Genomic DNA, 12,718 nt, shown 5'->3' on the forward strand with positions numbered 1-12,718 from the left:
GAAGTATATTTACTGTAGTTTAGCTGAAGAGAATCTCATGGAACTGCGTACAATTCTCTCAAAACTCAAGGGTAAATGCATGAAGGATATTCCTGTTGACCAGAGAGTCCAGAACCAGGAGTCATGGCCTGGTTGTGACTGAGATGAAGAGAAATATTTTCACCCAGAGTGTAGAAGTCTGTCATAGAAAGCAGTTGAGGCCAAAACATTGAATGTTTTCAAGGAGATGGATATATATAATTTGAGTTAAAGGGTCAAAAGTGCAAAAGCTGGAACAAGTTACTGAGTTGGATGATCAGCCATGATCATATTAAATGGTATAATCAGCTCAAAGGGCTGATTATAAGAACTCCTGTTCTTATTTTTCTGTTTCTATACTTTCAGCATCCACCCAAGTTCTCTCAGGATCTTATATAATTAAGTTATGTCTGACTCTTTGAATCTCTGGATGATAAAATCATTAGGTCTAGCCTTTCCTTAGAAGACAATTAGCTCATTCTGGATATGTTAGTCCAGTAAACCTTCTCTGACCTGCTTCCAGCGCATTAGCATCCTTCCATAAATATGTTGACCAATACACCTGTGCACAGTAGTTCAAATGCGGTCTCACTGATGAAGCATAACATCCCTACGCTTAGGTTAATTCCCCTTACACTAAGCTTTAACATTTTGAGCTTTGCAACCACACAAACATTCCTACCAAACCACACAACATCCCGCTATGTTAAAGGTGATGAGAATAATTTAAGGTAATGAATTAAAAGTTTTGAATATTAGTACTTATTAGAATGAGGATGATTTTTCTTCCCCACCCTCACCAAAACCCCATCCCCAAGCATTCCTCTCCATTGTATTATTACCTGGCACTACCACTATTTTTGCTGCTAGTTTTACAACTGAGCATTTAGGTAATACTTTTGAATAAGAATAACAACCTTCCATTTCAAGCAGTCTAAGTAAATAAGTGAGTTAGTTTTCCAGTAGGTAGGACTTAAAGCTCAAAAGTGAACATACTATATCAGTATGGTAGTGTAGTCCAACAATTTAAATCAAGCTGCTAAAAAACTGAGCATAGTCAATATTGCTTATCTTAACTGAGAAATGCTGAATCTTTGTGGTGCATCTTATTTGCCAGGGTCATTTGTGAGTTATTCTGGAATGTTCGTAACTAGTGGTAATTCTCTATTCATGAGATTTGTTTATTTTTTTTCTAGAGAAAGAGGCATCCAGAGATATTGAAATTGAATGTAGGAAAATATAAAACAATTGTCAAGAAGAAAGCAATTGAAATTGAAAAGACAGATGGCAGAGGAAGGGTGAGGGTAAGTACACCTCGTGATGTGCTCATTATTAGGAGCAAATGAAATCCATGAAAATAATAAGACCGCTTTGATTAACTGCCTGACCACTATTTGAGGCTGAACTGTATTGTTCATGACCTTCATGTCCTTTTTGACCCAATTTTTGGTAAGCTATGGAGGCTCCTAGTGTAATGATACCTGAAATTTAATATTTTCATCCTTGTATTTTAATTAGTCCTTGACCATACTGTATTCTGTTTTGGTAGCTTTTTTCAGCCCTCCAAGAACTGTGTTCTTAATTCTGGCCTCCTGCGCATCCCTGATTATCTTTGCCTCATCAGTTAATTATGCCTTTTGCTTATCCAAACAATTCCCGTTTCCATACACTCTCTCTCCCTCTCTCTCTCTCTCTCCCTCTCTCTCTCCACACTCTGTCATCTAGAAAGACACTTGTTTAAAAACTTATAACCAAAATTTTGTTCATCTGTTTTCACATAATTTGTGACTACGAGTTAAGCTGGATTTGGACTGAATTTTCTTTTTGTTTAGAGAGCAGCTTGAGATTTTATCAGCAGCTGCTTTTCGAATTTTTTTCAGGTCCATTTGGTTTTTAGTTGTTCTTCTATGTTCTCACCGATACCTTTATTAGGTGATGTAATAAGTTAATATATACAATGTTTGACATTTGGTCGTGGAGAATTTGAGTATTGCTGAAAGAAAACACATTTTGTCAAAAGTCTTTTATCTTGTGCTCATTGGGACAATTTGTAAGAATACCAATTTAAGGGAGTACAAGCATTTATATTGAATGAGAAAAGGGTACTAATTGTTGCCAGTGGACTGATAAATACAGGTATTGCCATGGAGAATGCACTACTTGATGCTGATTGACAATTAATTGCCAAGCTTTTCAAAAATTTTAAACAATGCAGGTTTCATTCTGCTCAGAGCATTGCACTGAGAAATAAACCAGTAAATATCTATTTTGTTGGGTTGGAAGAGGTGCAATGGGTGTATGTTCTTTTTGTCTGCCTCCGTGTGTTAATGCATGTACCTTCCATCATATACAAGTGTGCCCTACTGCAAGCCTAGCTGATTCCAAAATTATTATAGACCTGGCAGTAAACTGTCAATCTGGTTAACTGGTTCATTCTCTATGCCAATGCTTCCATCATTCAGAGTCCATTTGCTAGCCAGTCTGTATTCTTTTCTCATACAGTATCAATGTTTATTCTCCCCTACGTTGTTTGTTATGAAGGTATAAAGGATACTGTATCTTCAAGACAATTGAAAAGCTAGCAAGGACTTAAAGAAGCACACAAGAGTACTGGACAATTTAAAATATAACATTTGGTCAAACAGCTAGCAGTACCTGTATTGCTATGAGACAAAACCAAATTCAGATTTGGCCAATCAGTTTAAATTATGCCCCAAGATGCCAAATGCCATTCAAGTTTGAATTTAGTATTTTGACAATATTAAAACCAATGAAACGATCCGATGTATTCTGGTATAAATATCAGACATTTTGAACAGTCAGCCAGACCAGCAAAGAGAACTGCCAAGCTACTAACAAATATAAGCTACCCACAGAACAGCTCTCTTAAAGGTACTTCTATCTATCACCAACCTGTGAAACAGAATCCCTAAGAAGAAAAGTCAGGAAAATTTACAGAGGGCACTCGGCAAGGTGACTGTTTTGAAACATGATTTTATTTTGTAAATCATAATCAGGATTTTTTTAAAAATTGGGCCAGTATTGTGGAGGAGCAGTTAAAAGCTATGTTCAGAGAAGGGAGTTGTAAATAGTTAGTTAATTATTCTCTGTTAGACTTCAAAAAAAAGTTGTTAATTTTTACTTTACATTGTGACTTTTGGGATAGTTCTTTGCCTCGAATTTGACAGATTATAGCACGGGGTGAATCTTTTGTGTTGCTGGTTTAAATTAGCAGAAAGGTTTACCCCCTGTTGTAATATGTTACACTTGCAAAATATCTTGATCTGTGCAAGATACAAAGCTTCAGTGTTCATTTTCAATAATATCCTATTTTATTTTTGGTTTCCTTCCCTCGATATGAGACTCTCTGGAAATAACCTGTTCTTGCGCCTATAAGCCTATTTCAACCTACTGACTCTGCTGTGCCATTCAGTTAGATCATGGCTGATCATACTCTTCAATGTCACATTTACATCCTATGACTATAGCACTTCATGTTATTAGTATCTGGTCATCTTTCAATTTTTAGCTTGAACATGCTTAATGGTTGAGCTTTCATGGCCCTCTGAGGAGAAAGTAAATCACTGCCATCTAGGTTGAGCGATGATGAGATTCTTTGAGCTCAGCTTTAAATGGCCTACCTCTCATTGTTAGACTGTGTACTGATTCTAGACACACTAGCAAGGGGAAACATCATATTTCTAAACTTAACTATGAATAATATGCTGATAATTGTGTCCCATTGTTTACAAGCTGTCTCAAAATATTTAAATGTGTAAAATACCAAAGAAAGGGGCAAAAATGATAAACTTACTTGGCTGACTACTACTCAAGACAAAAGGAATTCATACCAGGTTTTCTTCAATTACAGTTTGAACAGCTTTTTAAAAATAACACTTTTAGTTCAACAATAACAGTGAAAAGAAGTTAAAAAATCACACAACACCAGGTTATAGTCCACTAGACTTATTTGGAAGCACTAGCTTTCAGCGTGCCACTCCTTCATCTTAACTTCCACAACCACCTGATGAAGGTGCGGCACTCCGAAAGCTAGTGCTTCCAAATAAACCTATTGGACTATAACCTGGTGTTGTGATTTTTAACTTTGTCCATCCCAGTCCAACAATGGCACCTCCAAGTCACAGTGAACAGAAGGAATTTTTAATTTGTGCAACTTAAACTATGCCCCTTCGTAACCCCAAATTCATTCAATTACAATAAAGACAGACAAAAAAAAACAAAAGCTTGAACTGACAGTACACATAGTAAAAAAACAAAATCAGGGTAAGCAAAGTTCTGAAGATCACAAGTTGACACACAAGGTAGAAAGTTATTTTTCTCACAGTCCTTTTGAATTTTGTAATGCTGACATGCCATTGTCTGCAGGGTGATGGTCACTCTTCTGTTTGAGGGTCAGCTGGTGAACTTGGGTCTTGTGTGAATTCTTTCTTTTGAGATATCTTGGTATTTGTCATTTTTATTCCGATGCACGCCAGTGAAAGGTGAGCTTCTTGTATGCAGGCTGTGGATGTCTCTTTCTCTTTCCTTTTTGTACTTATTACTTTAACACTGCAGCTCAACCAATCGGAGAAATGTTGTCAGGCAGAATTACCTCCCATTGAATGCCATTTCAGTCTTTCTTCCTCTTACTGCTTGCAAAAAGCAACTTTGTATTACATAGCTCAGCAATATGCAATATTTGATTTTCAGGTTGCAAAACTCTATACCAGTCCAACATCAATTCCATTTCTAATTTCAGAAAAAATGTGGTCTCTTCCAGTATTAATGTCAACCTTGTACGAATTTTGTTAGTTTCAATGAGATCACCGCTCATTCTTCAAAACTCTAGAGAATATGGGCTGGGTTTTTTCAGTCCTCCCATCTAAGGAATTTGTCAAATGAACATTAGTTGTGTGCCTCTGGCAAGTGTATTTTTTTCCTAAGATAAGAAGACTAAAACTGCAAAATATTCCATATGTGGTCTCACATAGGTTCTGTGCAATTACAGCAAGGCATCATCACTCCTGAACTCAAATCAAAGAAACATAAAATCGGAGTTGCAGTAGGCCCTTTGAGCCGGCTAAACCATTCATTATTACTATGTCTGATCATACAACTGTCTACACTGTTTCTGCTTTCTCCTGATTCCTTTGATCCCTTTATCCTAAGACTAATTCCTTGAAAACTTTCAATGTTTTGGCCTGAATGCCTTTCTGTGGCAGAGAATTCCACAGACTCACCACTCTGAAGATATTTCTCTTCATCTCAGTCCTAAATGGCCTGCCCTATATCCGTAGACTGTGATCTCTGGTTGTGGACTCTTCAGGATTATCCTTCCTGCGTTTACCCCATCAACTCATGTTAGAATTTTATTGTTTTCTCCAAGATGTCCCCTCATTTTTCTTGACTGCAGTTCATGCCCTTATCCTTAAGGCCAACATATGCTAACTTTTAGTGACTCGTGAAGAAGGACATCTAGGTCACTTTGACCATCAGCGTTTCACAACTTTTCACTGTTGGTATCGAATCAGTAGTATTGGAGGTACCATTCTACCAATAATCAATCAGTGAAAGTTGGCGATAGACACAAAATCAGAATTTCAGTGACACTACGATCTGCATTGATTATAGAGATAAATTTATCGCAGAGCTGGAAAAACTATTAGTCATGGAGGGATTTGAAAACAGGGATAGAAGTGTTAAAACTAAAACCTTTCCAGGTTGTGAATAATTATAGGTAAGCAAGCAGGATGTTTCAAGCTGTTTACAAATAAACTTAGCCAAAACAAAAATTGACACTGAGCCACAGATGGTCAAAGTCATTGTCGAGGAGTTCTGTTTCATGGAGAATATTGAAGGAACATACAGAAGCGAGAGGCTTGGGAAGGAAATTCTAAGGCTAAAGGACAATGTGACTAAAGGCACAGATGCCAATGGTGGAGCAATTAAAAATGAAACTTGAGCGAGATGCCAGAATTGGAGGGACATGGATAACTCAGTGACTTGTAAAGCTGTAATATTTTACAGAGAGATTAGCTAATTGAATTTCTCATAAAACCTATTTCTCATGATCAAAGGTGATTTTGATCCATAGTGGATATTCTGTCACCTATTGATCTTTTTACATCATGCATATTTTCCAGACAACTTAAATATTCCATTCCAGTACCTGATGAAGCATTTTGACACATTTTAGGGTATTTTTGCATGCTAACTTTACTGAAAACAAACTTCAAATGAGTAAACATGTAAATGTAAATCCCTAATGTTTGCTTCTCTTGGTAGTGTTAACTGTAGTATGGTGTTCCACCTATATACCATTTCACTAGAAGGCTATCTTTTAAAGTGAAATTTCTGGAATTCTGACAAGGTGAACCAAGCTGTTTCATTTAAGCTGTGCTCTGTTTCAGCATTTGATTTTTTTTAATATAAAGGCACTTTTCAGATATCTGCAAGCATTACCTACAATTGTTTGGGATGTATTAAGAAATGAATTTGAACTTCTAAGCAGATCCCCAAACTTAATTCCGTAACTCCGTTGGTTTTGGAAGATGCAGCCATCATGCATATGACTCGACTGATAATCTAAATCTAGATTTAACTGCTGCAATTTCATTTAAAACAGCAAAAATTCCAAGGGAAAAAAACACATTTAAAATAGTCCTGTAGGATTTGAAAGATGACATACTTCTGTTTCAAGAAGAGAATTCCATTCATCCTTCAAATGATGTTGGATACCAGTCTAGCATATGAGAAGAGAGATCCTATAGGACACTCCGTCCAATATGTTGCGATACTTTACCTTTGGAATGACTTTTTCCACAATCTCACAGTGCTTAATTCTTATGTTGAATGATGCAAAACGATTGTTGCTTTAAAATTCTTAAAAGATATAATGAATATCATTGAGAAGATTCTTCTATGCATTAAATGAGTGATAAAAATCAAATTCAATACAAAAATAATAAAACTGCAGAAAAGTAGAAACAATACTGTTTGAAATTCAGTCTTCTAAATGTACTAAAATTAGTGTTTTATGAGAACACTGTTTGCCAACAATTTTATTTTTCTTCAAAGTGGAATATTTTTAACTTTCAGGTTATTCGTGATTATAATGGACCTGCACTTAGTGAGAAGGTAGCTGCTGGGACGATGTCATTTGAAGACGACGGTAAAGTACCAATGTTTGCTACTTTTAGATCATATGTAGAAGACTTAGTAAAAGATATGAAGGGGTATGTATGTTGCATTTTTAAAGACTTTAATTTTCAAGAGTTATTTTAGTTGTACATATATCAAATAATTTTGCCTTAAAGCATACTATGAGCTTAAATGAATTGAGCTAATGCAATTTCCATTCCTGAATGAGTACAGAAAGAGGAGTCAGGCAGATGGTCCTATTGAGCCTGTTTTCCATCAGCGTCTAATCTGTGACTTTATATACCCATTTTTGCTTAATATTTTATGATTAACCAAAATCTAATAAGAACATAATGTAAGAACATAGGAAGTAGGACCAAGAGTATAGCTCCATGACATTCAATAATGTTACGTTCACTGAATCTCCCACTATCAACATTTTGGGGGTTACCATGAACTAGAAACTAAACTGGATTCATCATATAACATAGTGGCTACGAGAGCCGGTCCAGAGGCTAGGGATACTACAGTGAGTACTTCACCACCTAACTCTCCAAAGCCTGTCCATCATCCAAAAGGCACAAGTCAGGAATGTGATGGAATTATTCCACTGGTCTGGATGGGTGCAGTTCCAACAATACTTGAGAAGCTTGACACCATCTAGGACAAAACAGCATTACATTCACAAGCATCGACTCCCTCCAACACCAGTTCTCAGTAGCAGCAGTGTGTACTGTATGCAAGATGAGTTGCAAAAATTCACTGAAGATCCTCGGACAGCACCTTCCAAGCCACTTTCATCGAGAAGGGTAAGGGCAGCAGAAACATGGGGACACCACCACCTGCAAGTTCCCCTCCAAGCTACTCACCATCCTGACTTTGAAATATATCGCCATTCCTTCACTGTTGTTGAGTCAAACTCCTGGAGTTCCCTCCCTAACAGCATTGTGGGTCAGCCCACAGCAGTTGGATTGCAGCAGTTCAAGAAGGCAGTTCACCACCACTTTCTCAGTGCCAACTAGGGATGGGCAATATATGCCGGCTAGCCAGCGATGTCCACACCCCACATATGAATTTTTAAAAAGTTGGAGTCTTTTTCCCAGAGTGGGAACTGAACTGTTATCCAGAGATCCAGGTAATGTTCCTGTGATTTGGGTTTGAATCCTGATGGTAGATTTTTAATCCAGTTAAAAATATGGCTTTGATTGATGTCATGAAACCATTGCTAATTGTTGGAAAAACCCATCTGGTTCATTACTGACCATCCTTACCTAATCTGATGTCGATGTGACTCCAAACCCACAGCAATGTGGTTGACTCAGGGCAATGAGGGATGAGCAATAAATGCTAGCTCAACCAGTGATGCCCTCATCCTGTGAACGAATATAAAAGATGTCAAATGCTAGGATGCACTAGTTTAAGGTGAGAGATGAAAATTTAAAGGAGATGTGCAAGACAAGGTTTTTTTTTTACACAGGATGGTAAATGCCTAAAATGTGCTGCCAGGGGAGGTGGCAGAAGCAGAGATGAAAGCAAAGTTTTAAGAGGCATTTAGGTAGACACATGAACAGATAGGGAATGGAGGAGTATGGACCATATGCAGACAGATGGAATTAGTTTAGAATGGCATCGTGAACATGGTGGCTGAAAGATCTGTTCCTGTGCTGGACTGTTCTAAGTTCTGTCACTTTAAGTGTGGCGGTTTTCCTAATTATATTGATGCTTTACTTTCTATGTATACAATGGCTGATTATCAATAGAAGGAGATGGCTGTAGTTGGTTAAAACCAGTATAGTAATAAACAAAATATAATGGTTGGCTGGCTTGTATAGTTATATTCAACAAGGTGGGCAGCATCTGTGGATAGACTAAAAACAAATGAGTCTTTCATGCTGATGATTCAGATTTCGAGCATCTGTAATATTTTATTATTGTATTATTGTCTAGCTCCATTGTAGCATATAAAAGGCAAGAGAATCTTTCGTTTGTGCAATGAAGCTATTAACAAGGAGTTTTACATTGCTGGTAAAGTAACCTGAAGACCAGACCTGTTCTTTATATTTGATCCACTGCATGATAAATTTCAGGTTGTCAAATTTTATTTGCTTTTTCTTGAATTAAAAGTTCTGATTATTGACCAAGTGTGTTCATTAGATGTAGAAAGTGAGCTACCACTCGTAGGATACAGTTTTGAGCAAGACCAGAACACCAACATGGAAACCACCACTTCTTTTGATACTAGAACAAAAAGATCTACTACAAGCTCAAAACTATCCAACAGACTAAGTTATTCAAAAGGTAAATTTTAATATCCTGTCTCAAAATTAAAATTCAATTTATTGTGTCACAAAGTAGAACATTACCTGCTGGTTCCATGGCTTTAGACAGATAAATGTACTTACAGAATTAGAAATGTCAGATGTTTGATTTGTACTCTTCTTCACAAACCAGTGATGCACGTATCCATCAGTGTTTTGATTTTGAAATAGTTCACTATCATGTATGTTCTTGCGCTCTCCAAGTAAATTGGTCATCTTTTCCAGTTCTACATGATAGCATAATGTTCTGACTTAGTTCTGTGCAATTCTTCTCATGGTTGATTTTCCAGTTTCCTCTGCTTCATCATTGGCAAGAGATTATTCATCTATCATGTCCTACGTGTTTGAATTCTCTCTCAAGTATTTTTGTCTTGGATGATGTTGAGGACATATAGGCCAAAGCAGGAATTGTGAAGTTTAGCATATTGCCAAAATATTTCAGCTGATGGCTTCTGGCTGCAGGTTCTGATATCCCTCTTAATGTTTTCACATTTTAAATATATTAGTTGTGATAATCATCATGTTTACAACAGCAAATTAATTTATATTGTGGCTTTAACATAGACTCTACTTTAAGGCATGTAAGTGAAAGAGAAAACTAATCCAAAAGAAAGGATTGACCAAACGTGTGGTTAAGACATTGTTTTTAGGTGTGTTTAAAGCAAGAGTCTTGAATGTGTGAAGTTCAAAGCAAGGATGGGATTTCTAAGAACAGTGGCCTTGGAAAAACCTAAAGCCAGATAAAGTCAATTAAGACATGGATGATGGATGCATAACATTTGATATGATATGGGATATGAGGAGCAGACTTTGATGAACTGAAACATCAGATGATTGATGCAGGTCAGAGATGGTAACTTTGTTGTTCCTAGACATCTTGCAAAATGTCCATATTACAAAGGAGGAAGTGCTGGATGTCTTGAAACATGTAAAGGTGGATAAATCCCCAGGACCACATCAGGTGTACCCTAAAACTCTGTGGGAAGCTAGAGAAGTGATTGCTGGGCCACTTGGTGAGATATTTGTATCATCGATACTCACAGGTGAGGTGCCAGCAGACTAGAGATTGGCTAACATGGTGCCACTATTTAAAAAGGATAGTAAGGACAAGGCAGGGAACTATAGACCGGTGGGCCTGACGTCGGTGGTGGGCAAGTTGTTGGAGGGAATCCTGAGGGACAGGATGTACATGTATTTGCAAAGGCAAGGACTGATTAGGGATAGTCAACATGGCTTTGTGTCTAGGAAATCATGTCTCACAAACTTGATTGAGTTTTTTGAGGAAGTAACAAAGAGGATTGATGAGGGCAGAGCAGTAGACATAATCTATATGGACTTCATTCAGTAATGTGTTCGCCAAGGTTCCTCATGGGAGGCTGATTAGCAAGGTTAGAGCTCACGGAATACAGGGAGAACTAGCCATTTGGATACAGAACTGGCTCCAAAAGGTAGAAGACAGAGGGGGGTGGTGGTGGAGGGTAGTTTTTCAGACTGGACGCCTGTGCCCAGTGGAGTGCCACAAGGATTGGTGCTGGGTCCTTACTTTTTGTCATTTACATAAATGATTTGGATGCGACCATAAGAGGTACAGTTAGCAAGTTTGCAGATGACACCAAAATTGGAGGTGTACTGGACGGCGAAGAGGGTCACCTCAGATTACAACAGGATCTGGACCAGATGGGCCACTGGGCTGAGAAGTGGCAGATGGAGTTTAATTCAGATAAATGCAAGGTGCTGCATTTTGGGAAAGCAACTCTTAGCAGGACATATACACTTCATGGTAAGGTCCTAGGGAGTGTTGCTGAACAAAGAGACCTTAGATAGGATAGTGAAGGCAGTGTTTGGTATGCTTTCCCTTATTGGTGAGAGTATTGAGTACAGGAGTTGGGAGGTCATGTTGCGGGTGTACAGGACATTGGTTAGGCCACTGTTGGAATTTTGCATGCAATTCTGGTCTCCTTCCTATCGGAAAGATGTTGTGAAAGTTTAAAGGGTTCAGAAAAGATTTACAAGGATGTTGCCAGGGTTGGAGGATTTGAGCTATAAGGAGAGACTGAACAGGCTGGGGTTATTTTCCCTGGAGTGTTGGAGGCTAAGGGGTGACCTTATAGAGGTTTACAAAATTATGAAGGCATGGATAGGGTAAATAGGCAAAGTTTTTTCCCTGGAGTGGGGGAGTCCAGAACTAGAGGGCATAGATTTAGGGTGAGAGGGGAAAGATAAGAGACCTATGGGGCAACCTTTTCCACAGAGGGTGGTACGAGTATGGAATGAGCTGCCAGAGGAAGTGATGGAGGCTGGTACAATTGCAACATTTGAGAGGCATTTGGATAGGTATATGAATAGGAATGGTTTGGAGGGATATGGGCCGGGTGCTGGCAGGTGGGATGAGATTGGGTTGGGATATCTGGTCGGCATGGACAGGTTGGACCGAAGGGTCTGTTTCCATGCTGTACATCTCTATGACTGTATGACTCTAGTGTTTTAGTTTAAGGAATCAATCCCTCATGTAAGATTGTGTTATTAGTACATGAGCCATCTATTTCAAGGTGTTAAGAATATTTTGTAACAATTAATTCTGTTTCAGCTGGTTCTCGGTCCGATTATAAATACTCCCGACGTGATTCCTCGACAAGTCGACACATCCAGTCTAGGAAAAGAGAAAGCTCTAAAGGTGAAACGTTTTTTTTGTGTTTTCTAATTATCAAGTAGTTGAAAGTCTGTATTCGCATGCTTCTGAAGATTAACCAAAATATAACTAAGCAAAACTGGTTTGTTAGCATCAGTGGCATACATTATGTTTCACCATGAATTATATATACAGGGATAACCAGAAGGGAAGCCATCCATATCCTTTCCATACTGTTTTCTTTTCGTGTAATATAGGGATCAGAACTGGACCCATTATTGTTGATGTGGTCTCACTAATATTTGATGCAGGGTTACCAGAACTCCCTTGCTTTTGAAGTTGACACTACTATGCAGACATTGCATATTGAAAGTTTTTGTAGATTCAAGTTTGAAAGATCGTGGAAATCCTAGTATTATTTTTCTATAAAACTCAATGAAAAGACACATTGGAATGTTTTTTAAAACAAGCTATTTCTCGGAAATTGTGAGATTCTAGATAATCGCTTATCTTGGTTACTTGTACTAATTTCAGGAAAAAGGTCCGACTGGGTTAATGGCTGTTTTGTTTGAACAATATTTGCAGAATTGGAGTTTGTTTTTGGGTGGTCACA

The 12,718-nt window shown here is 37.9% G+C and overlaps 1 protein-coding gene across 2 annotated transcripts in view; it reads left to right on the top strand.

Moving 5' to 3' along the window:
- LOC140480552 (uncharacterized) overlaps positions 1–12,718 on the top strand; it is an 88,276-nt gene that overhangs the window by 56,101 nt on the left and 19,457 nt on the right. For both annotated transcript variants that reach the window (XM_072575523.1, XM_072575524.1), the window contains exons 13-16: positions 1,215–1,322; positions 7,117–7,189; positions 9,313–9,456; positions 12,064–12,150. In XM_072575523.1, coding sequence (XP_072431624.1) covers positions 1,215–1,322; positions 7,117–7,189; positions 9,313–9,456; positions 12,064–12,150 — 412 coding nt within the window. The remainder of the gene's footprint in view (positions 1–1,214; positions 1,323–7,116; positions 7,190–9,312; positions 9,457–12,063; positions 12,151–12,718) is intronic.

This window comes from Chiloscyllium punctatum, chromosome 8 (assembly GCF_047496795.1).
Source record: "Chiloscyllium punctatum isolate Juve2018m chromosome 8, sChiPun1.3, whole genome shotgun sequence".
In the NCBI taxonomy this organism is placed as follows: domain Eukaryota; kingdom Metazoa; phylum Chordata; class Chondrichthyes; order Orectolobiformes; family Hemiscylliidae; genus Chiloscyllium; species Chiloscyllium punctatum.